The 26,656-nt window shown below is 42.6% G+C and overlaps 1 protein-coding gene across 1 annotated transcript in view; it reads right to left on the reverse strand.

The window, feature by feature from the left end:
- Positions 1–26,436, reverse strand: part of ZFYVE1 (zinc finger FYVE-type containing 1) — a 28,789-nt gene extending 2,353 nt beyond the window's left edge. The window contains exons 1-12 of the mRNA XM_050335188.1: positions 26,042–26,436; positions 25,188–25,415; positions 24,516–25,052; positions 10,251–10,755; positions 7,042–7,256; positions 4,927–5,033; positions 3,852–3,960; positions 3,180–3,277; positions 2,948–3,065; positions 2,416–2,586; positions 1,447–1,627; positions 833–946 (exon numbers count right to left, since the gene is read on the reverse strand). Coding sequence (XP_050191145.1) covers positions 833–946; positions 1,447–1,627; positions 2,416–2,586; positions 2,948–3,065; positions 3,180–3,277; positions 3,852–3,960; positions 4,927–5,033; positions 7,042–7,256; positions 10,251–10,755; positions 24,516–25,013 — 2,116 coding nt within the window. The 5' untranslated portion in view covers positions 25,014–25,052; positions 25,188–25,415; positions 26,042–26,436. The remainder of the gene's footprint in view (positions 1–832; positions 947–1,446; positions 1,628–2,415; positions 2,587–2,947; positions 3,066–3,179; positions 3,278–3,851; positions 3,961–4,926; positions 5,034–7,041; positions 7,257–10,250; positions 10,756–24,515; positions 25,053–25,187; positions 25,416–26,041) is intronic.
- Between the last annotated feature and the right edge of the window lie 220 nt (positions 26,437–26,656).

Here is a 26,656-nt window from a genome sequence, read left to right on the forward strand (position 1 = left end):
CTTAAGTAGCGGCATCTTCCCTTACTCAGACTCTTCCAGAGGTTGAGACACTTGCTTTTCCCTACTTTCAGCTTCATCTGTGGCCAGAAAACCCCACAGTTACCAAGCCAAATATTCAGAAACGCATATACTATCTAAACTGAGAAAGGGATTTATTCTGCCCTTCATGGACTCCGAGAGCAAACACCCACAAAAAGGATAGCAGGGCATGCTGCAGGCAAAGCAGTTGAATGATGATCTGCACAATGAGCAGGAAATCAGGTCCAACAACAGAAGATTCAAATGTGAAATGTTTGCTGACATACCTAACTGCCACTCAGCACACGAAAGAGCAGCAAACGTTCACTGTACAAGCTCACCATTAAAGATCACATTACTGATTACTTCCCCATCATTACCAAGCTGGACAGCTTCAAATTCTCAGTCTTTCCCTACAGAAGTACCAAGTGCCAGGAGTATCTGAACACACTTAAAAGGCACTCAGCATCTCTGGAAGAAAACCAAACCTGATAAAATGCTTCCTAATTGGTCAGTCTTTAGGGAACTCCAAATGGCAGGTCACTGCAGTGAATGCATCAGGGGAGCATGAATTACTCACAGCTTGGTGCACACAGATTTGCATAACAGGGAGAAAAGAGAAAGTGTGAACTGCAGGAAAAACGTGTGGAAAACCAAGAGGAAACATTAGGCAGAAGAGGCAGAGAGGACTGTAGAACCAACAGTGGTAGCATAGCAGAGGTGCCAGCCTGTCACACAAACTCTTAACATTTAATCAGTTTGAGCACAAAAATGCCTTTAGACAAAAAATCCATCAGAACAGAACAGAGCTCACCTAAGGGAATGTCCATGGCTGTCACCACTGCTCCAAGTGTGTTTTGCACAGCTTCCCCCACCTTCCTGGCAATAAGTGTCCCCCCTTCCTCATCTGAAGGCTGTTCAGCCACATCTGCATGACACAAGAGTGAATGGTTCAACACTTACAACCACCACAATTTCTGCCAAGTTTCAGTTAATTTATATTAACAAAAACCAGCAGCAAACCCAAAAAGGCACGTTGGAGTCCCTCCTCAGCCATTATCTCCCACATCCCCAATCCTGGATTGCAGAGTTTTCATTTTAGCAATAATAGACAAAATTGTCTGCTGCTGAAACAGCAGCATCCCTGCTCTTATGTTAGTGACAGACCATCAGCAGTTGCTGGAAAAACAAAGTAAAGATACAATTAGAAAATAATTTTGTCAGGGGGTCAAATAGCTAGTAGCTCTTTGAAAGGGTCACCTTTCTTCCAAAAAGCATTGAGCTCTTGCGCTTCCCGACCAAAAAATGGAAGCCCACTTCGAACAACACTGTCTACACCCAGTGGGAATCGTTCTGATCCAGAAATCGGGGACAAAGACTCCAGGCTATTGCCCAGGGATAATTCTGTCACAATCCACTCAAAATTACCTAACTGGATGCCCCTGTTTTCATAGCAGTTGTCACACACACGCACTGGTGCTGGTCCCCAGCCTCGCTCAGGCACTGGACGGGTCTTGGAAGAACAGCCATCACAGAAGCCCTCTCCGCAGGCCCGGCAGTGATGCTTAGTGTCGTTATCTTTAAAAGGTGTGTTGCACTTATTACAACTCTAATCAGAACAACACAGAGAGGAAAACTGTTAGTTTTGTCTTCCTTAAGTCAAAAATAGAGAGCAGAAGCCCAGGATGCCAAGTCTCAGACTGAAATTGTGAAAAATATAGTTACACACAAGACTTGGGTCCTACCAGACCCGTAACTTTACCCTGGGGAAGTGATTCAGACAGGTAGGTGTACAGGGGTTAAGCAAATATATGGCTATGATCTCTTCATTCACAATCACAAATAAACACAGCCACATCATGCAGAGCTGAATGGTGGTTTTTTGATCTTTGTTGGGGGTAAGAATTCAGAAGGCAGTTTTCACTGAAGATGAGTGAAGATGAGTCTGTTTCCTGCGAGACACAGTGAATCTTTTCCTATTTGAACTACTTGATGCTTTTTGCATCTGGTATGAAACCAGAGTTTAACATCTGCACCCACAAAAATAGTTCTATCAACTGCAATAGTCAGATTTAATATGTTGTTTCTTTGCTTTGAAAAGCAAGTTCATGCAAGCCAGGGGTTTCTGTGATATTTCTGGGAGAGGAGCTCACAAAGACTAGGGAGAAACAGTCTCTCTAGCAGGGCTAGGCCAAGTCTCTGTTCATACTTTCTCTGGCTAAGTCAAGAATGGGAAGAGGAGAAAACATTTCAGATTTCTCAGAATTGTAGGAGAAGAGATTATTGCAGTAAAAACAAGAAGCATTTGGAATCTGCAAAGTCCTGTATTACTTAAAACGGTAAGGAAAAGGGGTTTTAGCTATAAAAAAACCTTTCTCTATAGCAGCTGCTATTTACCAGGATCTGAGAGTTGGGTCTCCAGTAAGCTGGGGCAATCTGGTCTGTCAACCAGGAGGTCACAGCTTTTGTGGGTCCCAGGCTAAGTTCAGATACTGACTGAGCCATGAAATTCATGCCATCCAACAAACGCTGGGCTGCATTGTTGTTGTCTTTCAGAAATCCATCAGTCTGGAAAGAAACGGATATTCACTTGAGAATAAAAATAGGAAATCTTTTGGGTTCTTTAGATGCAGATGGCTGTGTAACCCATTCCTCCTCTTAAACCGGAGGGCAATCAGGAGAAAAAAATTCACCAGCCATGCTTTGAAACACAAGGGTAGGTTCATAAACATAAAGTGTTCATACACTGGCATCTTAGGCCTTTTGAGATAGCCAAAAGATGACCGGAGGCCTTGCAAAGGTCCTTTTGAAGAGCAGAGACAGGGAACAGTTGTCATGAAAGCCAATCCATTTTCTCCATCGATGTCCAGAAGGACCAAATTAACATGGCTGCCCACATACACAAAGATTATCCAGCAACCAGACTTACCCCTGGCCAGACGTGCTCAATTTCTGTCCTCACCACGGTGTTCACAGGATCTTGGTTGCCAAACCAGTACTGCCGGCTGCGGTACACCACCCCACAGTTGGGGCACTCAATCACGTACCTGCAGAAGAGGAAGACAGGTTACCTCAGTGGTAACCTGAAAGCACTGGAGGTCCAGCGCACCAGGTAGCGTAGAGGCAACAAGGAGCAGAGAGATCTCAGCTGCAGAACTCACCCTGACCAGGCATACTTGGCAAGGCCCAGCCAAGGAGAGTCCGTGGAAGCAGAGGTTTTTGGCACCACACTGACCTCCATTCCTCGTTCATAACAGGCCTGTAACATAAAGACTCAAATAAAACAGCCATTCTTGAGAATTCAAATGTGGATCTGGCAACTGTTTGGACACCTAAGGCATACAATTAATATACAGAGGTCTCCACAGCAAAGGAGCACTCGTCAGAACTGATGTTTATAAACAAAGCAAAACTCCTGTTAATAATGACATCTGGGAAATATTTCTATATCAATAAAGACCATGATGTAGACAAAAATTCCCCTGTCTCCTGCACTTATCCTTCAGAAAAATTGGCTATTACCAAGCAATGGGCATAAGGAAATAGGAAGTGTAGCCACACCAAATATGTAGAAGGTCAACATTACCCAGGTTAGGAGCAACTGGCTTCACAGTTTGGCTAGAAAAATGACACACAGCACACAGAAGTGATAACCTCTCCAAGCAAACATACAAGTTGAATGAGGATTTATTTTTCTTGTCAAGGCCATGAGCACCTCTGATATTTTGAAAAAAAAATGGAAGAAAACAGGCACGTGCCTATGATATTCCTCATATGCTGGGTCATCCTTTCCTTTCTCACTCTTCAGATCTTGCCCTTGTATCGCTACTAACCTTGCAAGTGTAGACTCTGTTATCATACTGGTGAGAATATCTGCATCGACTTTTGGATTCATGAGGGACTCCTTCCTTTGCATGGTTCATGCTCCTTTTGCAGCCACACCTGAGTATGCAAAAGCAAACCCTGAGTTGTCACTGTTAGACACAGGACAGATGTCACCAAGATTTCATTTCTATTACTGTTCTTGCATTTATAAAGATGCTGTACCCTCAAACCATTTCCACAGCTGTACATAAAGCAACGACAACATTTATCATTGAAAGGCAGGCTTTTCAGATGGAGGTAGCGACTGTTTCACATACAAAGCAGCACTACACAACAGTTCACTGCAGAAAATGATCACTGTAGCAAATTTAAATTTCAGAGAGTATTTTGGGAAGGACTAAACAAGTTTGGAAATTGACCATTACGAAGTTAACAGTGCAGCCTTTGCAAGGAATTGCTGGAAACTCTCTACTGAACATAAGAGAGAACAAACATAGCACTATATCACATTTGAGAGGAAATGCTTCCAGAAGCATAACCAGCCATAACATCATGCTGCTATACACCTCACAGACTCAGACCACTGATTGCCATTAGTGCCCTTCCAGGTTCAATCTTGGGGCTCTTCTCAGAGAGCTACAAGCCAAGGTCTAATCAAATCTGGAGCTTCACTTAGATGTGGTCACTGAACACAGTGGACATCCATGATGTGTGCTTTAGGACCGTTTATACCATTTAGGTAATAAAAATGTCAGGGAAAAAACAAAGGAAATTTCAAGGGATTTATTTAGGCACTCTTTTCTTCCTGCTCCGCTTGCATTTGGGAAAAGATAATGGGCGGTGCAGGTTTGTAGCCATGCACAAAAATAGAGCAGGTAAAACCAATGGATCCACCTTTGATGCAGCAATCATAGTCATCCAATTCACATAAGAGTTGAATTTCAAGCTAATTCTGCCTAGAAGTACTAGCTGATGATAGGTGATGTCAGGTGTCAAGATGTCACAGAAACTTTACGTTCTATGGCTGCAGACCAGAGCAGTACTATCCTCTAGAAGGATGAGAAGCATTTCTCATCCACTTACCCACAGCTGAGGCACACAGAGGAGCATGTGAAATATTCATCTGGAAAGAAAGAGCTGTGAGCCATCTGGTCATCAGGGATCTCCCCACTGAACCGGTCACTTAGAGCCTGTCAAACAGAAAAGAACGAACTGGTAAGGGATCAAGAGCAATGAAGACATTTTATGCAAGCTTTTGCAAGCAAAAGCATGGATTCCTCTACTGGAGGGAGAGGCAGAGAGAGCACACAGCTAACAAATAATGTCTTACTAACCTGGAGACCAAGACAATGATTGAAAATCAATGAAGAAGACAGCGCTGCACTTGTTTGAAAGTGACCTGAATACTTGTAAGATACTCTTCTCCTCTCCTCCTGTCTCTGCTTTGAATTTTGTAGTAGAAACAGATGATTGAAGATTGCATCCACCCCTGTGCATACAATCCTTGCCCACAATAGTAGGGCTCTTGCTAAAATGGCTTTGCATTCTTGAAATCTCACAAAGGAAACTCAGAGGATCATTTCTCATAGTGCATGAGGACACATTCTTTGTCTCTCAGCTAGAAAGTGCTGCCCTGAGCTTTCCTCTGCCCACTCAACAACTGCTCTTCTCTGGTAGAACTGCAAAACTGAGACAAAGGGATTTGTACCCTTTCCTGGAAACATCTATTCTCAGATTAATTCAGTCCTTAGCCTTGGCATAATTACCTTTTCTAGTTCTTTTGGGTGTTATGATTAGGGAAAAAAGAAAAAAAGCAAGCACTGAAACAAAACAAATGGTTAAAGTTTTTCTTGATGGAGATCTCTGAAGGCATGAGATCTAACTGAAACTCTTCCTACAGCTGAGGTTAATATAGCGACTGTCTGCCTTTCTCTTCCTTCCTCTCCCCTCCCAGGGTTGAGGGTGGGTGGAGTGGGTGCATCTCTGCTGTCTAACAAGGGTTGGCTGCACCAGACGTGTATATCTCTCTCACCACAGCTTCCCTCAGATAATATCTCTACGTAGACATTTGATTTCACATAATGTCAAGGAAATTGGCTTTACATTCTCTTTCAAACTTGACTGATATTGGACAATGAATTCAAAAGTTAGAGGAAGTGGTCATAGATCTCTAGGAAGCCTTATGCACTCAGGAAGTGAAGCAAAAAAAGTTAATTTGTCAGTAGCAATCTGAACACAGTAAACACTCTACTGGACATGAATTTAGGTATATTAGCATCTATATCTGAAACCAGGTTACTTGATTATTGCAGTAAAGTCCTAAAAATTAAACTGAAATTAACCGCTCTGGCTGTTTTCCCCTTGCTGCCTGTCTGCTCCCTAATGCATACATGCTACCCTGATATTTCCTGAGCGGACAGAATTATCTGTTCCAACAGCTGTGACTAACATCAGAAAAGACTGCTAGCACTGCCTTCTTCTGCAGATATGCCCCAGCTCTGCCTGCCCCTCCCTGATGACAGCTGTGCTCTTCAGGCCAAAGAAAATACAATGTTAATCAGGTAGGGGTAGCAATACAAGTGGAAACTTCTAGAAAGACTGCAAATTTGAAGACCCCAAAACCTCTCTGACACCCTAGCAAAGTGAACCGTCTAAGAAGATTACTCACTTTGAAGTAATGCATCATTTGGCTTAATCCCATCCTGTTCCCTGGCTACCAGCACATCTCCTAGCCCTTGGGTTACACTACATTCAGGGCTAGGTGCTGTCAATTATTAACTCCCTCCAAATCTCTTGCATTTTCTCCTCTTGTGCTGAGGCCATCTTTAGGAATTTCATTAAAAAATTCCTTCTGAGCCTTCTCTTTGTAAATCACTATCATTAAGTCCTTATTACTCACAGTCTCAATTACTTTTTTCTTCCCAGCTCAGGTTTTTGATTTTGCTTAGGTTTGCTCTTCAACTTTTCTTGACCTTTCACAGTCTTTACTAAGGTGCTTGTTTGTTTTCAAGTAAAAAAAAAAACAACTACCTGCCTCCCTGGCTGTTACACAAAATTATCATCTTCATGGAAGACTTGCTTTATCCAGACATCTGCAATCTGCATCACAGGTTCACATGCTCTACCTTTATGAGCTGCAACTGAGTTACTAGCAACAGTGATACAAATAAAGACTTTGACAAACTCTTCTCCACTTACTTTTAGTGCTTTGTAGATAACCCCAGGCTGCCTAGGTGACCGAGTAGTATTGTTCTCCAGCTGCTGCTCCACAGCTCGCCTAAGCCCAGAGAAATCTGTTGGAGGATTGTATGTCCTTGTTCCCTTGTAGTGAATTGAGCTGAAAGCCTCAGGAAAACAGCTTAGCTTCCGAAACCGATCCTGAATGAGCTTCTCAGGAACCTCAGAAGGATGATCTGTACACAAGAATATCAGCAAGTACATGAACAAATGATTGTTCAAAATAATATTTAAACTGTATAGTACTTTCATACGCAATATAGTTCTAGTTTCCTTAATTAAATCTTCTAATACATCTGGAATGCAGTTATCATTATATTTTAAAGAAATGAAAAGAAACAAACTGTTTCCAAAAGCAGTCTCTGCTTTGTGATATAGAGCTTTAGATTCTAAGATCAAGTTCCTCAGGTAAAATCAGACACATCTAGGTTTCGAAACAGTTATGCAAATTAAGGAGCAATTTAGGACATAATACAAGGCAACATCATGTCAGCACACTTATGAATTCTTCTCACCAGACCATAATTTGGTAGAGCTAGCACTAGCACCTGATAAGTGGAGGACATGAACCTTACATGGACTGCTTGTTCTCCATGCCAGTACTGTAGCAAGGAAGACCAAGCTTTTATCAACCATTTGTATGTGGCAAAGCACTTTGGAGCTGGTCACATCAGGTCAGATTCCACAGAGCCAACCACATTCTTCTGCTTGCTTCCAAGTACCTGCTGTGCATTTCAGAATAAGGCAGGCTCTTTCTTCCCTGCCCTAAGACTATATAAACACACTTAATTATCCATTGAGACAGATGTTTACAGCTTTCTGCATAGCCACGTGCTAAGAGGTTTCTTTCCTATTCCTACTGTGACCAGAAGTGATCATAGAAATATCATTTTTTTACTACCCTGACTTTGCATACAGGTGCAAAGTGTCCTCACTAAAGGCTGACCTGTTGAAACAGTAAATGTCAGCAACTATATGAAACTCTGAATTGCTCATCAGCAAATTGGTATGTAAGAAAAGGAACTGCCTTGCAAGCAAGTTAAAAGTTATTAAGAAGTTACTCTAATAATAACCGGAAAGAATGTCAAGTTCTTCTACTAGCTCAAGACATCGCTGGTTAGAAAAGCCAAAATGAGAATGTGGGTCAGCCAGGACTGCTGGGGTGTTACACAACAGAATTCTCCTATATGTTCACAGGCAGCCAGACTGAGCCTCAGATGCTGCAGGCCAATTCATTATGGATCTTGCTTATCAAAACACCAGAAATGGACCAAATTAAGAAAGGTTTCATCATACATTTTGAAACATGGAAAAAAGTGAGAAGAAATTTAGATTCCTGTGTAGTCAAAACCAAAACACGCCATGACTTCCACAGGACAGTGCATTTCACTCAGACATACGAATAAAATACAGAACTTAAATACAAATAATCAAATATTACATGAGGCAAGTTAAAAGTACTGGTGAAGAACACTGAAAGTGGTGGGAATAATAGTGTGCCAGGTCTGCCCCTTCAGCCTTGCAGAGAGAGAAGTGATGTCAAATCATCAGCTCTGTGCCACCACAAACTCACATCAGCCTCAGAATGATGTTAGTCCATAGAATTAAAAAGAGGAGAGTGACATTCATCAAAGTCATTATTCTTGCTCCTCCTAGTTTCTACACAGAATTTTATCCTCATTTTATTTGCAACAGAGTAGTACACATCCTTGCCAAAATCCCAGGGTGTCTCAGCTGTGTCGAGTTTGTGTGGCCAGGGTTTTGGTAGCAGAGGGGTTACTGGGGTGGTTTCTGTGAGAAGTTGCTGCCCCACGTCTGGCAGAGCCAATGCCAGACAACTCCAGAATGGACCTGCTGCTGTCTAAGCCTGGGCCAATTAGGGATAATAGTAACATCTCTGTGGTAACATATTTAAGAAGGAAAAAAAAGGTTATTGTGCAGATGTAATTGCAGCCAGGGAAGAGCAGAGTGAGAACATGTGAACAACTCTGCAGACACCAAGATCAGCGGAGAAGGAGAGGCAGGAGGTGCTCCAGGCACTAGAGCTGAGGCCCTGCAGCCCGTGGTGCAGACCATGGTGGGGCAGCTGTGCCCCTGCAGCCCATGGGGGATCATCGGGGTGCAGAGATCCACCTGCAGCCTGTGGAGGAGACCTGTGCTGGAGTAGGTGGATGCCCAACAGAGGGCTGTTACCCTGTGGGAAACCTGTGCTAGGGCAGGGTCCTGGTAAGAACCTGCTGACCCATGGACAGAAGAGCCCATGCTAGAGCAGGTTCTCCTGGTAGGACTTACAACCCTGTGGGGAACATGCTGGAGCAGGCTGTGCCTGAAGAACTGCACCCCCTGGAAGAGTGACCCATAGTGGAGCAGTTCATGGAGAACTGTTGCCCATGGCATGGACTCACACTGAAGAAGTTCATGAAGGACTATCTCCTACGGGAGGGACAGTCCCACGCTGGAGCAGAGGAAGGACTCTTCTCCCTGAGCAGCAGTGGGAACAACCCAGAATGGACTGACCATAACCACCACTCCCCATCTCCTTGTGCCACTGGGGGAGAGGAGGTGGAACTTGGGAAGGAGAGAAGGGTGGGGAGAATGTGTTTTAAAGATTTATTTTACTTCTCATTATCCTGGTCTAATTTTATCAGTAATAAATGCAATTAATATCCCCAAGCTGAGTCTGTTTTGCCCGTGGTAATATTTGGTGAGTGATCTCTCTCTGTCCTTATTGCAACTCATGAACCTTTCATTATATTCTCTCCCCTGTCCAGTTGCAGAGGGGAGTGATAGAGTGGCTTTGATGGGTGCCTGGCATCCACCCACGGTCAACCCACCACATCACTTTTCACCTTCCTCTCCTATATCACCTATACTCATGATCTTGTATGATGTCCCCTCCTATGGCTGGCAGCACTCATGACTAGTCAGTGCTGATGTACAGCTGGTTAAGAGGATTATTCTAGCTGATCTGGAATAGTCAGCTAGGGAATAATCACCAAAAGGGAATGCTCTGCTAGTTCCATAGCTTGGTTCCCAGACTTAAACAAGTGGGAGCAAAACGCAAATCATATCTTTATACGATAGTAAAGAATGACAAATATTCAATGCAAACTGATAATTTATAGACAGTGTTTAGCACACTGTAATTCAGTTTCTTACTGCCTACTCACCAGAGCCCAGCAGCTTGGTGTATACAGTCTCGTGAAAGATGATGACACCTGGACCCAAAGTTGACAGAGGAACATCTAGGCCACAGCGGGCTGTAGTAGCTTTTAGCTCCTTAGTGAAATGTTTTAAATAAGCCTCCGAGGCATCGCCAAGAAATTTGAAGAGATCATTGTGGAGCCTGTCAGCACGAGTACGGTAGATGACAAGGTCAGAGATGGCCAGGACCTTCAGCAGCAGCCGTGTTCTCTGGCTCAGGTTCACAGTGGCCCCCAGGAGGCCCTCTGTATCAATCACCACCACTTTGCGGACAGGGTCATAGGCTGCCCAGACTCCAACTGTGCAAGACTCTTGGGCTGGAGACGTCTTGAAGACTTCCCGACCGTAGAAGAAAGTGTGGTTAAGGGTGTGAGACTTGCCATCCCCTGTGTTCCCAAAGATGGACACTACCTTTAGATGCTGGTCAGGACTGCAGTCCAGTTTCTTAATAAAGTCTTCTTCATTCCTTACCTTCCAAAACAAAAAGAGAAAAATATTATAACTATGCAATTGGAGAAGACAACGCTGAAAACACAGCTGGTTTCAGGATTCATAATATTAAAAAGAGCAATTATCTCCTCTTCAGATTTCATGATAAGTTTCTGAAGCACCAAGAAATACAAAGCAAAATATTAGAATGCAGTTTTGTAAAACACACATATCAATGGCATTTACTGTTCCATCATGTAGCTGTTCCAGAAGTGATGCCTCACTGTGGCTATGTGACTGGTCAAACCTCTTGTACCTCACCCCACTCCCTGAGGCAGTCCTTTCAGAGAAGGGAGCACAACTCTCTTCCAAGTCTGACAGAACAGCTACTTGGAGCATGGCAGACTTCCATAGTAGCACTGGTCTCCTGATGAGCATCCAAATTCAGGGGAGTGCTTTTGTCACTTTAACTTGCCTCATTCACTGAGGCTGAGCATCTGTTTAGGGAGAAAAATCTTTGCCATGCGTCTGTGCTGCAGCCTGTCCTGCTCCCATTGCTCTCCAGCTGATCATTCCTTCAGCTGGAAAGGAGAGGCAGAGAAGAAGCAAAGTTGTGCGCTGGAGTCAGGTGCTCAAAGCAGTTCAAACTGGCTCTCACAGAGGTGCCACAGCTACCTACATGATCCATTTCATAATTTACTGTATTGTACTTTCATTAAAAAAACAAACAAACAAAAAAAACCCACAAAAGAATATGCAGACACAAAACCAAAAGGGAGTAGACAGCCTTCAGCAGGTAACTTCTCTTTGGCTTTGCATAGATTAAGTGACAATTGTCATGCTATCTAGGTTAAAGAAGAGGGCATTTTTCAGATACTAGAGCAACAGGAATAGATAAACAAGCAATGATATGGGGTTAGGGCTTTGTACAAAAGTCTGCCTTGACCTTGTTGCAGAATATGGCCTTGGCTTTCTCAGGTTTTATGCTTCTGGCTACAGTTGTTTAGTCCTTGCTGTTTCTTCTTCCAACAGGTTTTATCCCTGTATTATGTGACAGGGAAGACTATGACAGAAGCACTTTTTGTGAAGGATTGAATTCACTTTCTCCACCCCAATTCCCTCCTCAAGGAATCCCCATCAACTGAAACAATCAGAGCTTCTATCTCCTCTTGCCTACCTCTCAAGTTCTGAAGCTCTTAGCTATTTCCCCCTGAGAGGACAGTTGGAAGCCCTCAGGATCCATGATCCAGAGAGGTCATGAGGTAATGAATTATTTCTTTGAACAAGTTTATTCTTAGATCAGTAAATTAGTTTCAGGCCTAGACAGCCCCATATGCTTTGGTCAAATCTATCAGCAGCATCTAGACTTTGAAGGAAAATGAAAAACAGCTAGTATACCAAAAACATAAAAGGTAATCAGTGTGCCAGATTGTGGTTGGGAACAGCATTCACAAAGAAAAACTGTGGGCTGTGGAGCTCCTGTAGGTAATCATGGACTCAAATCATTCAAGGCATGCCTCACAAAGTAGAAGAAAACAGGAAACTGAGACATCAAAATGCTCTCAACAGAATCTTTCCTGGTGTCTGTGGGAGAACACAAACTTATACTCAAGTTACAGGTGCACAAGAAAGGGTCTGCTTTTCTGGTAGCTTTTATCATTAGCTTATCATCAGGAAGGTAGTTCAGACGATAGATGCAGTTTCTCCTAGTGTCTCTGGAGATGTCTCTGTGGTTGGTTCATGGGATAACTCCTTAAAACATTTACAGATTTGACAATATGTTATGTGTGCATAAGCAAGAAGGACATGATCATGTCTTCTTCAAAGGGTTTTGTTTTTAACTCCCACCTCCCAGACTTCTAACCATAAGGGTGGTAGATTCTTTTTGCCAGAGTCAGTGGCCATGCACTCCCTGGACCACACAAGAAAATAGTTTTCAAACAGCTGCTTAAGTATTGGCAGCACAACTAATGACTGAAGTCTTTCAGGCAGCACTGGTTATTATTCTGGTAGCAGTTTGGGAGAGTTTGTGGAAGGGGCTGAGTCAGTAATGTCAGAAGACACAAAGGACAGTAGGGACCACAGGGATAAGGGTAGCTCTGCAATGTATTCCCACCAATAAGAGGCAGGATTCAACTCGTGCGGAAATTGTCCTAAGCTGAGCTAATGCAAGTGTCCAAACCAACAGCTTTCTTTTGCATTCAATGTACTTTAAAAACTGCTGATGCCAAAGCAACATATTGTGGAAAAAAAAGAGGTGGATTGCTGAGCCAGACAGAAGAAAAGTTGGTTCCAGTACTCCAGCAGAAAAAGTTATGCTAAATATCAAATCACACATCCAAAGTACTGAGCTGTTGTTAACCCCTTCTTAGGTTCTAGGCTCTTTAAGGCCTCCTTTCAGGACAGAACTCAGGAATGATTCAGACAAGCAAGTTACCCAGGAGCACAAGAATGCACCAAAGTCTAGCTAGTCCAATGCTGTGTCTTACAGATCTTGGTAATGACTGAGAAAGAACTTAGACATGAAACAAGTAAATGTTTCCTAGCATGCTTTACCAATTCTCAGAAATCATACAACAAAGGACTTCCTGAGCAGCGATTGCACCCAGATGCTCACATTTGGTAGAGAACCAACAGACCTATCCTCTAGGAGGTGGTCCTATCCTTTTAGAACCTAGTCACAGTTCTGGATACTGCAACATCCTTACATCCTCAAATTCCCTGTTGAGGGAGAAGAAACAAAACCAAAAAACAAACTAATGCAATAAAAAAACCACCTTCCCTTTGAAGTTGCATATGCTTGTACGATATTGGGTGCTCCCTGCTCCTGTGCACAAGTTGACTTTAACCAAGGCTGAGCACAGGGATGATGCTCTCAAAAAACCATCCACAACAATCCCCATAGCAGTAGTCAAATTTACTTCCCTTGAGCAAGTTTCTTTAAAACATTTGAATTCAGAGTGGGTGTGTACTAATCCCCATTAGGTCTGTCAAGTCCCACTTGGCCGTTTTGCTTCTCATCTCTAAAGAAATTCATATGGTACCACCTTCTGCTGTATATGGAAAAGGATCCTGTTTCCATAAGTGTGTCCACTCCCACATTGCCCAAGAGCTCCAAATCTCTGATGCTAACAGCAGAGGGTAAATATGAAACCTTCCTTAAATTGCACAACAACATAAATTAAGAACGAAAACTATATGTCTAACCTAAGACAACAGTCATATCTCTTTAGCCCCTTCCTATTTTGCCATTCTAGTATCAGAGACTCATTTACACTTTTGATACAGCTCTTAGAAGACTCTCTTCTAAAACGAACATTTTTACTCTATCATATGGTGGAAGAATCCTGGTTAGCTTTCTTTTATAGTTTAAACTACATTTCTTTTAGCAACTGCCGTTCAGCTCCCTACGCAGTCCCTTCGCCAAACTCAGCTGAACTTGAGGTGAAGGTCTTCAACAGGAAAAAAACAGAACTTGATAGCTAAAGTCTTCCATAAGGAGGGCACAAAAAACTCATACCATGTGGCTGTGGAGCACATTTAGGACTGAAGCTTCTTTATCACCCATACTTGGAAATCTATTATATCTAACATAACAAGTTTCCTAGATCTGAGCCCTAATAAAAAGTAGAACCCTTTAGAAACTGAGCTGCTAAAATGAAACAAGAACTGCTAAACAAGAGAGTTCTTGTTAAGAAGCAAGAATTGCTAAAATGACATTTCTGCCTATGAGTTTCTTGGTAACAATGTTATTTAAAAAAGAAAGTGTTAAAAAGCTTAAGAAAAGAAAATCTAAGAAAATAGAACAATTTCCAATGACCTGTACTCGTACAACTTTAAATCTGTCTCCAGGCAAAACAAACACATTCAGAGAATCAGACATTTTTACCACAGTTTTCTCCTTTTGAAACTCTTTTGAAGCCTTTAGGGCTTGCTAATATTCATGGCAGTGGTGCACAAAGCCAGAGCTGTGCCACGACACACAATAGCTCAAAACAAAAATCAAGAATGCTTGGCATAGTATTCACCAGAGCGCCTTCATTTGCTAGTCTTACACTGTCATTTTGACTCACATTGGTACTTTGTTGTTGTGTTTTGAAAACTTACTATTTGCCTGACCTCATTTTAACAGAGTATTTTTAATAAATAGCATACACTTTCTGCAATCAAGAAAGATACCATCATATAAATAATTAAATTTCTGAGTCAAGGGTTATCAGTCATGGGAACAGGTAGCCCAGGGAAGTGGTAGAGTCACCATCCCTGGAGGTATTTAAAAGATGTGTAGATATGGTGCTTAGGGACACAGTTTAGTGGTGGACTTAGCAGCGCTGAGTTAATGGCTGGACTCAATGATGTCAAAGTTCTTTTCCAACCTAAATGATTCGAAAATTATACAACCAGCACATGACAGTATCTTCAGACACACAACCACAACATCAATAAAGAGGATATAAATTTAACACTGTTTTCAATGAATGGAAATATAAGCTACAAGATTTGTAACAGCACACGCAAATATATACCAGCACAAAATTCCAAATATCTGAGACAAATCAGTCTTCACATACAAGCAGTCAAAACAATCAAGTGGAAGAAAAGAAATACTATTTCCCCTAGAGCATTACTTAACACTGGCAATACAAGTAATTCTGCTCATAGTTCAGAAGACACTTTAATAAGATAATGCTTATAAGAATTCAAACTAACACCTGAAATCAAAGGGAGAAAAGGCAAAGCAAGCTAAAATAAGATCTGCAACCTTTTAAGCAGTCGTGAACTTCTAAACCACAAAACTGAGACAATATTAGGTAACTGATCTTAAGGACAGAGTATCATATCAATCATTAAACCTGGAAACAGAACAGATCTGTCAGATCTGCCCAGCTTAACACAGATCAGTTCTTTAATACACTGCTTCTAAATCTGTGTTTTAACTCTAAAAAACCAAGCTCTATCTAGAGGTAGATTCACACAAGTCTTATGGGTGCATACCTAAAGCCCCAGGTCCTACCCTTAGGTCATTAAGTCAGAATTTCAGTGTACATTGAAAACAGGAGAGAAATCTATAAAACAGATTTATCCCTTTAACTAAGCCTGTAAGACTAACCTGAGAAGAAACAGCTCCACCATAGTACAGTGCTGCCACCAAAATTCACACCTCTGCAGGGCTCCTCACAATCCCTCCTGAAAAGGAAGTGCACGAATGCAAAGAAGTGTAGCTGGCTACCCCCAGCAACTCAAGTGCAACAGGCTATTAAAAAAGGAACTGGAAACTCCCTGCTTTTGCCCCAGGACAAATTTTTGTTGATATTCCCAGGTGTTTCTTGTTATCAAGTGAGAAAAAGAATTGAGTAGCTCCCTGTGAGGAAGAGAAACTCTGCTATGAAGCTCATTACACCAATAGAGTTCTGAGACAGGTCCTAAACTATAGTAATTCAAATCCTGTTCCCTATAAGATCAGACTTATTCCAGTTGAAAGGGGCCTACGGAGGTCATTACTCCCTCTCAGCTTTTAGAGATTTCCAAACAAGAGAGAAGGTTTTGATCATAAGCAGGTGCTCAAGAAGAATCAAGGCTGACTTTAAAGTCCAAGCAGCTATACTTTTCTACCTTAGGTTGCCTCCTATACCTTTTGTTATGGATGACTTCCCACAGAAAATATAATTTATGCTATTACTCAAGTCTTGAATATATAACTTAAAATCTGTAATGGAATTACATAGACATATTTGATAGATAAATAGGTGCCTTTAAGCTTCTTAAAAGTTTGATGAAAATAAATAGTAAAGTAGAAAAGAAAGACTCTAATTCCTGAGGAAACAGCATGTTTCATGTCCACCCTGTGCAGCTTCCAAAATACAATAGTAAGCTGAGCAGTCATACCCACAGTTGCTAGCCAGTAAGCATGCTGGCTGGTAAATGATAGCACACATACTGCTTCTTACTCAAAAGACAGAAAATGTGGATAAGGATTGGACAATGGGAGGCAGACATCTCAGAAACTAGACTTCATAAATTCTACTGGTCAAAGAGTTACTTGTTACTATGTAAATGTTTCACAGTAGCTTGGGAAGCTTTCCCTAAAGGGCTGTGTCACCAGATTAGTTTATAAAATTCTGGTAGTTACATTCTAGTATTCAGAAGTAAGTTATTAATCATTGATCCAGCAAACAAATATATTAATCATTATTGCCCTCAGTAATCTCCTAGACTTCAGACAAGCTGACAGTGGACACATCAGCATTTTCAGGAGTGGAGTCCTACAGATCCTCAAGCCCAAACTGAGGGACCTGACACCAGATGCAAGGAGGGCAAAATAGAGGAGAGGACAGACACACCACGAGGATCTAAGGTTAGATTGCAACACTCCTCCTCAGTTCCAGCTGGGTTTGATCTTTTTCCCATGCTGGGTATAGGTCTGGCTCAAGTAAAGGAAAGCATTTTTATTAGGGGTGTTTCCTAACTTGAAAATTTTTTCCTTCTTATTTGCCTTCACTGGGTTCTGTTGAGATTTGTTATTAGCCTTTGTACATATCCATGACAATATTGTCCCTGAACGGAATCTCTTTTTCATCTCTTTATCCTGTTCCTTCCCACAACTCTGGCAAAGGAATTCAGGTTCAGTATTTTCATGGGTTTGTACAGAGCTTAACAGCATGAGTCTCAACAGGACTTACAGGTGCCTGCAGTGAAGGACAGAGGATGCCCCTGTCTGAAGCCCGTGTCTATCTATTACAGAACTCCCTCACAGGCAAGGAGAGAACAGTTAAATCCTGCTTAAGAACCCTACCCAAGGAGAAAGATCCTATTTCAAAAGTTTTAAGACAGTGGTGGAAAAAAACTTTAGGGGATGGGAGGTAACCCAACTTGATTGGACTCCTTCCTAATCCAAGAGGCGATACTGACTGAAATATTGCTATTACCAGATAAGTTACCCCTCTAGATGATAGCTGAGATATATGATACTGCTGAAAGCAGAAATAAGACTAGAGATCCCACTAAACTGCTTGCTGAAAAACTACTTTTGCAAGAACTCAAACCTGATAGTCTTTGAGGTAAATGCAACTGCTGCAAAAATAACTCTAACATAACAGTGTCATCTAATTCTTAAAGAGAACAGTAAACAGTGATGCACAAATCATTATTTTGTATCCTAAGTCACTTTCAAGTTCCCCATGGATGTTAATTTGGCTACAGAGCTACCAATCACCACCCCAAAGTCACATCTGTAGCAGCAAACCACATCCAGGTGAAGAGACTTGTCCAGAAGACAGCAAGTCAATAAGCAAGTTCATTCTGTAACTAATAGTCTTCCTCAATACTAAGAATAGCTGGATTACCTGTGTGGACACTACTTTATATGACTGTCCTTGTTAAGAGGGCCATTTACAAACTTACTTGTATTACAGTTCCACACTTCCTAGAAAATAGGAACTCTGATTATTTTCCCAGTTTCAGGTTGTTTTGACAGGCAGACCAAAAGACTCAAACTTCTGCCTTTACGTGATCCTACAGCAAGCATTAACAACCCAGGTAAAAAAATCAAAAGTCTACTGCAACAACATCTGCAGCAACTTCTAGTGACCCCTGCAGCAGTGAGAAAGTGGAGGAGAAGGGGCAGAAGGGCTGGAGGACAGCAAGATGACAGTTCCCTTTTTCTTTCTTCAATGTACCCCAAATCACTTACATCCTGCTCCTTCTGGCAACATCCAGGAGCCCAAAAGGATTCACTGGATAAGTACAGTGGAGTAACCACTAAAACACACCATTTCCCCCACCAATACTATTTAGTTCAGGAAACAAACTAACTTCAGGAACTCCTTGAATGAAACACTGGGTAATTCCAAACTAACCTGTTACCAACTTCTCTCATCTGTGAGATGCTCCCCTTGGCTTCCACACCTGCTCTCATGTCAGCAAATGCACAAAAGAGACAGGAAGCAAGCAAAACACTCGACTTTAGTTACTGCCCAAGAGTACTGCATTATGAAGAAGGTACAAGACTGGTTCCAGGGAAAAGCAATATTTGGAGCTCAAATTAGTGAAGAGTCAGTCTGAGACTGTTACAGGAGCTGTGTTTGTTAAAAGGATAGTTCCTCTCCTATCTTCTAAAAATACTCTTCAAAATACTGTTATATGTCTAGTGGAAGAAAAAAACCCTCCTAACCAGCAACTGCTAAGTAGTTTTTCTACTGATTTATTCCAAGGGCAGAAAAACAGTGCACTTTAATGTGAGTGAACTGATAACAGACCGGAATAGGAAGAATACTGAAAAATAACAAAGTATTAAGAGAAAAATTCCTAAAGCATAGGACAGTAAACTCCCAAAAACACTTTGGCAAGGAAACTTCTCTAAAGCACAAAGAGGAAGAAAATTCATCAATAGCACAGCAACAGCATCAAGGGACAGAAATTACATATCCTGATACAACAGATCACGTTGACCTAAAAAACTAAGATCCTTCAACACTCTTTCCTCCTCCTTTATATCCGTGGCAAATATACTAGCTGTGACTCCTCAGTTTACAGAACATGGACTAAAATTCCCAGAAACTTACAGCTGACTGTGCTACCCTAAAGCCTAAAAAAAAAAAAAAAACACACCAAAAAACACAGTCCCCCAAAAACAGATCAAGTAAGGATATCAAAGGAACTAGCACTACTTGCTAGACAAATGCAAGCAGTAAGACTTAAGAGATCATGATCTTCTTTTAGGAGTGAAAACATACATTATCCCCCATTAACTGACAAAGAATACTTGACAAGAAATGGCATTCCTAGTGACTCTCCATTCTCTCATCCCTAGACTTTAGCCAGGCTCAAGTCAATAGGTAATAAGGAAAAAAATCACGGTACTTTCATCACGTTTACAGTGGGAGTGAGAAAAGCAAAGCAGCTAGCATCCCTAAAATTATTACCATGTATGTGTAACTTTTTAACAAGAAGGGACAAAGGAGGACACACGAACTATTGTGCTGTTAGCAGCCAGTTATTTAATGATTGTATAAAATAGTCTGCATTTAAATAAGGGCTACAGGTCCTTTTGTGTGATCTTAACTCACTGAAAAGCATTGTATAGATCCTGCTCTGTATTTGCTGAGGGGAAGAGCTTAATCCTTTAGGTGTCTAACCCTACTAGAAGGAATAAAAAGAACTCAAGGAATGGGGCTGGATTTAGGAAATTGAGATACCTATTGGCATATGAAAAAGACTCTGCAAATTGAAGAAAGGGAGCTCAGGGGAGAGACAGTAATAAATGTACACTCCTTTCTCCCACATAAGATTACACTGCTGGGAATATTTTTGTGACTAGCTAGAAGAAAAACTATCTTTTCTTCTCATCTCCTTAGCAGGTCAGGCTACAAAGTCAGTACCTTTTATTTTTTGTTGAAACCCATAGATTAGGTTATTTCTTCTGACAGAGTTAGTTTCTGGTTAAAGATGTGTAAACTCTAAGGTAGATTACTAAAAACCACACATGTCCTCCCCTATCTTCTGGGATAGATGAAAGACTTTCTCTACTTCTATTAAGTGTATGGGCCGAGTCCTTAATTAGGGCTTTGGAAAAAGTGTTATCGTAGAAGCCACTAGTGACAGTACAACTAAGTTCTGATCCTGTGGTAAGAACTGCCAACATCTGTTCCCCAAGATAAAAATATCAAGTTGTTGTTATGCATTGTTAAGCACTTCTCCCCTGCCTCAGAAGTAGTAGTAAATACAGTTCATTGTACAAAGGATACAGAACTCCCTGCTTTATGCTAAAGAGCTCTATTGCAAGTGTGTTGTATAAACGCAAAGCAAAAACAGATACTGTTCAGAAACTGCATAAACTTAAGTAGAAGAGACAAAGACAGATGCAGGTGACATGGGACAGTGAGACAGTTGCAGCACTTAAAACAAATATCCTAACGTGAGTCATGTTTTTATTGTTGTACTTCACTGTGTTTTCCTAATGGATCCACAAATGCAGGGGAATTTTTAAAAAATATCAGTTAATTGATTCCATGAGTTCTTAAGAGAAGTGCCTCTTGTGTGCAAGGGGTAGCAAAATAGTGACAGTACAAGAACGCTTGTTTGAGAATCCAGCAAGTTAGAGAGTAGAAAGAAAAGGTGACACCTTGACAGAGCAGATCAGGAGATTCAGTTGGGGGATTTACAAACATAAAAAAAGAAGGCACACAGTTTGAGTCTAACAAGGTAAAGAGGAGACGTGGAAGATGTAAGGACAGCAGCGACAATACCAAAGCAATTGACTAAGGAAGTAATCCCCACAATATCATTCTCAGTAGAGATGAGCAAAGAAGATAGACTATGTCAAAGCCCATTAACAAACAGATGCTGCAGTTATCAAGAACAACTTGATTGAAGCCTCAACTTTCGATAGGCGATAGATAAGGCCAAAAGTTTAATACTGTATAAAGAGAAACTGCATAATACAGCTTGAGAAAAAACACCTAGAATAGGGTCTAAACTGCAGGTGATGCCAATTTGTAAAACAGTTAAGATTTGTTTTCTGATAGAAGTCAATAGGGTCTTACGAGGGGCAACAAATCCTGTAAGAATAAAGAAAAAATTGATCATGTATGTCAAGATGACCGGGGTCTAACTCACAGGAGTCACAAAGCATTGCACTGTGTGGTGTGTGAGACAGCTGGGGCAGGACTCCATGAGGAACAACCTCTCTCTCTGTTCTTCCACAGACTTGCAGTGAGAACTTGGATTTAACATCTAGCAGCATTTTCTTAGCATGAGATAGCCAGCTTCTTTTTGAGGTGCTCAGATATAGAGCTGTTATGATGAACACGATAGAGAAGTATGTTTTTCACAGATATAAACTTTAGCTACCATCAGTTCTCTACAAACAAGTGGTGGTCTAAAATGGGACCTTTCCTGAAGTAAATGGATTTGAACAAGCACAAGAAGTCCTCAGCTTTCTGAGCTTATAGTTATGTCTGAAAAGCACAAAAAGCTTTGAGCAGGCCAGCACATCTGTGCAACATGGCACAAAGACAGTTATGCAGATCTCAGAATTATCACAGCTCTATCAGTGTAGTGCTGAGCCCAAGCTCAGAATTCCCACCTCTCAGCTAAATGAATTTGCTCAGGTACAGCTCCTTATGGATTAATCCACTGTGTTTCTGGATCTAGAACCAGATCAGGCATTTGCTTACATGCTATAAATATTCTTTGGTTTCAGAGTTACCACCTCCAAGAAGCCAACAGGAACAGTCAGGTGAAACATAACTGCTTGAGCTTAACAACTCCAAGTTCCAAAGAAAACTAAGAAAGAAATCTTTTGGCCTTGTGTCCCCATCTCACTGAATCATTTTCAAGTTAGAGGTTTGTAAACAAGTATATATCTGTGATTATCTCAATCCATCATGTTTGTTCAGCAGCATAACTAGTTCTGCCTAATTTTGTATTTTTTAGTAGCTTTTAACATTGCTATGGCAGAATCTAACACTGATAGCAAATCAGCACTTTCCTCTCTTATTTCCTAACTAACGCAACAATTGTTAAGTTCCAAAGGTCATTAAACAGACAGTTAAAGATAAGGATTTATCAGAATTATGGAGTCTAGTTATTTTTCTACTCAAGTTTAAAGAGACACACACCCTCAAACACTGAACCTCCACATTTCAAGTTATTAATATTTTGGCATTTTTGGACAAAAAGTTGGTTTAAATAAAGTATATTCTAATGATTTCTCCTCAAGTAATGACAAGCACAAAATAAGTTGCATATGTGTGTATATATATATGTATAGGTAAGTTGGTTGATCAATGTTATCAAGAGCAAAAGATGCCACACAAGATGTCTTCAAAGCTAGCTAGTCATCTGACAAGCCTCTCTAAATAAAGATCCTCATGCTCACTAGCAGAAACATTACTATAATAGCAAGCACTCTCCAAATTCCAGCTGCCAGAAAATATTTTAATTGAAAACTCTCAAACTGCTTTGACACTGGCTGTGAGATGTCACATAAGTATTCAGCTGTGAGGAAAAGATGATAACACCAGATGGAACAGCTCAGATTCAACATCTTTATAGCAATACAAGATCATTTTTGGAGGGTTTTTTCAACCAAACCCTGCTATGATCTGATAAAGGACCACTGCTGTCCATATAAGGAAGTTGGCTTTATTGCCCATGACATTTAAATAGCAAATGCACTTGCTTGCAAGAGGCAGCCAAAGGTCTACCTCAATAAGGCTTACAGATTCATAAGTGTAAATATAACTTAAACCGGTACAACCACAGTTGTCACAGTTTGTGAGCAGCTTTCCAAGACAGCCCTGTTCCAAGGCATTTCAGAGCTTGCTCTAGTGGCTAGATGAGGATTATTGAAAAGTCTGCATCTTAAGAGCAATAGTTGCATCTGTCTCGTATTACAAGGAAATGTGTGTTTGCTCAGAGATACACAAACTTAGGACTGCTGCTACACTTAAAACTCAAGAACTCAGATCACAATCACTGGTGTCCCTCAAAGTGTGTTTTCTATGTCAGTGCACCACAAGGACTGCCATCCTTTCTTCCCTTTCCCCTTCAAAAGCCATATGCAATCAGTACACTTGAATGGACAAAAAACGTGACCCAAGTATTTTGCAACTACTCTGTACTATGGTATAATTACTGTGTACATATATATATACACATACACACACACTATTCTATAGTATAGAATAGCTGTGAGATATTTAAGTCATATTTCCTTGCAATTCATGATTGGTACATTGACTAAAATGGATACAAATAACAACAATACCAACAATCACAATATTATCACAATTCTTTTTACTGATGTTAGCATGAATATGTTAAATTAGAGTAACCAGATATTGAGTTTTCAGGTGACTACACATTTTCTTTCAGTGTCTCCTGAACAAGGTGTAATGTAAAAAAATGCAAACTGGAAGCCAGAAGACAAAGCTGAATTTTTACTTGGGTAATTAACCTGCTCCATGACTTTCACACATTGCTGCTTTTATATTTATAAGTTATTTTTACCTTGTAAAGTGCTTATGCTCACCAAATGTAAGGGCCAACAGAAGAGTTCTTTAACTGCATATATTGAACTCTAGATAGTGCCTCATGAGCAGCTGTTCCTAGTCAAATAGTTTCTATCATTTTTATCAGTGGGCCTACCCCAAATTGCTGGCAATTTCTCCCTCTTTCACCAAAAGGCTAACATGTAACAGTATTTGTGACAAGCAGTATAGCTTAACCATGGTGTCTGTAGCGCTTGGATGGCACACTTGGGACACTTATTTCTACTTTGTCCTATTTCTAAAAATCAGATAAATTTACTCATGCTGAAGGATGGCAGCAAGGGGCTTTAGTCTTGAATCAGAACTGCTTGTTACAGTGCCCTACTCTAGTCGTATGGTATGAGATTGGCTGCCAGCACTCCCATTTGCAGGATATACTGCCATACTGTCCACACAATTCTGTTCAGGAATGATCAGCATCCTGCACAGACAGCTCTTATCTTAATTGTTTGTGTGTGTGTGTCAGTACAGTCAATTCTTCCACCAGCTTTGCTTACCAAGCCTCTTAGAGGAGGCTCTTGCCACACGTAAGGTTTTAACGAACTTGACCTTTTGAGGAACTCATGAGCAATGCCACTCACTCCAAGGTGCTGTGTCTTCTTAGCCCAAGATGCTCCAAGGCACTTAACTGGCCATTGTTTTGCTACCACTGCTGCCAATTACACTTCACATACTAACCATGCATCACAGCAGCCTGTTAGATTAAGATAGAAACTAAAGGATCTTGCCTGTTCAAACTACAGTTCTTACCTGAATCTCCTCAGTTTCATCCACCAAGAGGAAACTCACTACTTTCTCTGTCATCTTCCTTCTCTTGGTCTCCTCATCCATTCCCTCCTCCTCTTCCTGTTCTTGGGCTTTGCCAGCATGGTACACAGTGACAGGGTGCTTCCTTCTGTTCCCCCCAGCATGTGTTCTCTTCTGACACTCCACACAGAGGTTGATTTTGCACACCTGGCATCTCACTGCTGCTATCTGCCTCGAGCCCATCATACTGGCATGCATTATGTTCCCATTGGCACCTTTGCAGGAGTCACAGTACGGGACATGGCCGGGTCTTATACGGGTCCGTTCGTGGTTCCGTAACCTTTCTGGCTGATGCAGCTCTTCTTCACAACGCTGGCACTGCAGGCTCCTGCACTCATCACACTCAAAGATTGCTTCATCTGTCCCACTGCAAACATAGCTTTCTTGGCACAGGAGTGTCGTGTTTTGTCCTTTCTCTGCAGTTTGTGTGTGGGCACTCATCTTCAGATTTCTTTAAAGCAATGTTTTTTCCTCCTGTTTCTGTTTCAAACAATATGTGTAAAAGTCAGTTACAAATTTAGTATTTTCACAAAGGAAAGAAACACAACACAAGTGTTGTCTGTACTTAATTTTAAATAATTAACATATATATTTATCTAAGACTCATACACTGACCTGCCTCACAGGAAGAGTCTTTTTAAGTGTTAATGACGTTTTCTTTCTCCAAAATAAACTTAAACAGTGTGGCTGGTTTCATGTATTACCATACCCAAACGCCAGTGTACATTCTTTCTCTGCTTAGCTGCCTAACGTACTTTCAGCGATGAGGAAAAAAAACCCAGCCTGGTGTACTTCAGCAGGTACAGCAAGTATTTCCCTGAAGCAGAGATCGAAGGGAGACAGCTGCTGACAGAGACAAAAAAGGCATCAGAAACACACAAGTCCATATACATGTACACACACACACACAAAAGGACCGTGTCAAGACTAGAAAATTCTCTGCTTTCACTCCACAGCTAAGCTCCTCCTTCAGAGAGTTCACAGTATTTATTTGCTGGGAATTTCCTGATGTGCTTCGCCAGATAAAACAAAAATCCGCTCTATTCGTGCGCTCCTTCTAGTAACGCTGGAAGACGATCGCTACCGCGGCCAGGCTGTCAGACGAGGATTTTCTCCCTCTTCCTCAGAGCCCCAAGCTGGCGGAGCAGAGCCCCGAGCCCCGCGCCCGCCGAGGGCAGCCTGCGCAGCCCGCCGCCGCCTTTGTCTCGACCTGCTGCCTCCGGGCCGCGCGGGGCACCGGCCCTGGGCCGCCTCCCGTCCTGCAGCCAGCGCGGACGCCGCTGGCTCCAGCATGACTCCCCGCGCCCCCTCTGCCGGCCGGCCCCGCGGCCCCGGTGCCGGGCGGGCGCTGCCCCGCCGCGGCCGCACTTGTGGCTCGGCCGCCCCCAGGGGCGCCGGGCGGACCCCGCGACCCGCCCGCGGTTACGTAACGGCGGTGCCGGCCGGCGCCTCCCCCCGCCCGCGCCTACCTGGGCTGCGCTGGGCGCCGCGCCGGCCGGGCACGGCGAGGGAGCCCCCGCGTCCCTCCCGCCGAGCGGCGGCAGCGGGCGGGGAGCCGCGGCGGGGCCGCGAACAAAGGCGGCGCGGCACGGGGCGCCGCGAGCCGGGCTATTGTTTACAAGCCGGCGGCCACCTTTCTTCCCCTTCCTCCCGCCGGCACCCGGTGACTAAGGACTCGGTCCCGGCCGCCGCTTCCTCCTCCCCCCCGTCCCCTCCGCGCCCGGGGGGGTGTCCCGGTTCTCCTCCCCCAGGGGCCGACCATGCAGTCGGGGCGCCCGGGGGGGCTGAGCAGGGCAGGGCCGGGTAAGACCCGCGACCCTCCGCCTGCTCCCCTCGTTGTCAGCCGGGATCAGCTGATCGCGGGGAACTCCGGGGTTATTTTCTCACCGCGGAGACAGGAAGGCGGCGGCAGGGGCGGGGCGGCGCTGGCACGCCGGGAGCTGTAGTCGGGGGGCCGCACCGCCCCGGCCTCGCCGCCGGCGCGGTCGCTGCAGTGCCCTCGGCGGGCAGGCGGTACCCCAGACCCTTGCCATGGCCCCGGGGTTTTCTGCTCCCTCGTTTCGTTCTCCATCCCCGCCTCGCAC

Source organism: Myiozetetes cayanensis, unplaced genomic scaffold, assembly GCF_022539395.1.
Source record: "Myiozetetes cayanensis isolate MyiCay16 unplaced genomic scaffold, myiCay2020 scf6-25, whole genome shotgun sequence".
In the NCBI taxonomy this organism is placed as follows: domain Eukaryota; kingdom Metazoa; phylum Chordata; class Aves; order Passeriformes; family Tyrannidae; genus Myiozetetes; species Myiozetetes cayanensis.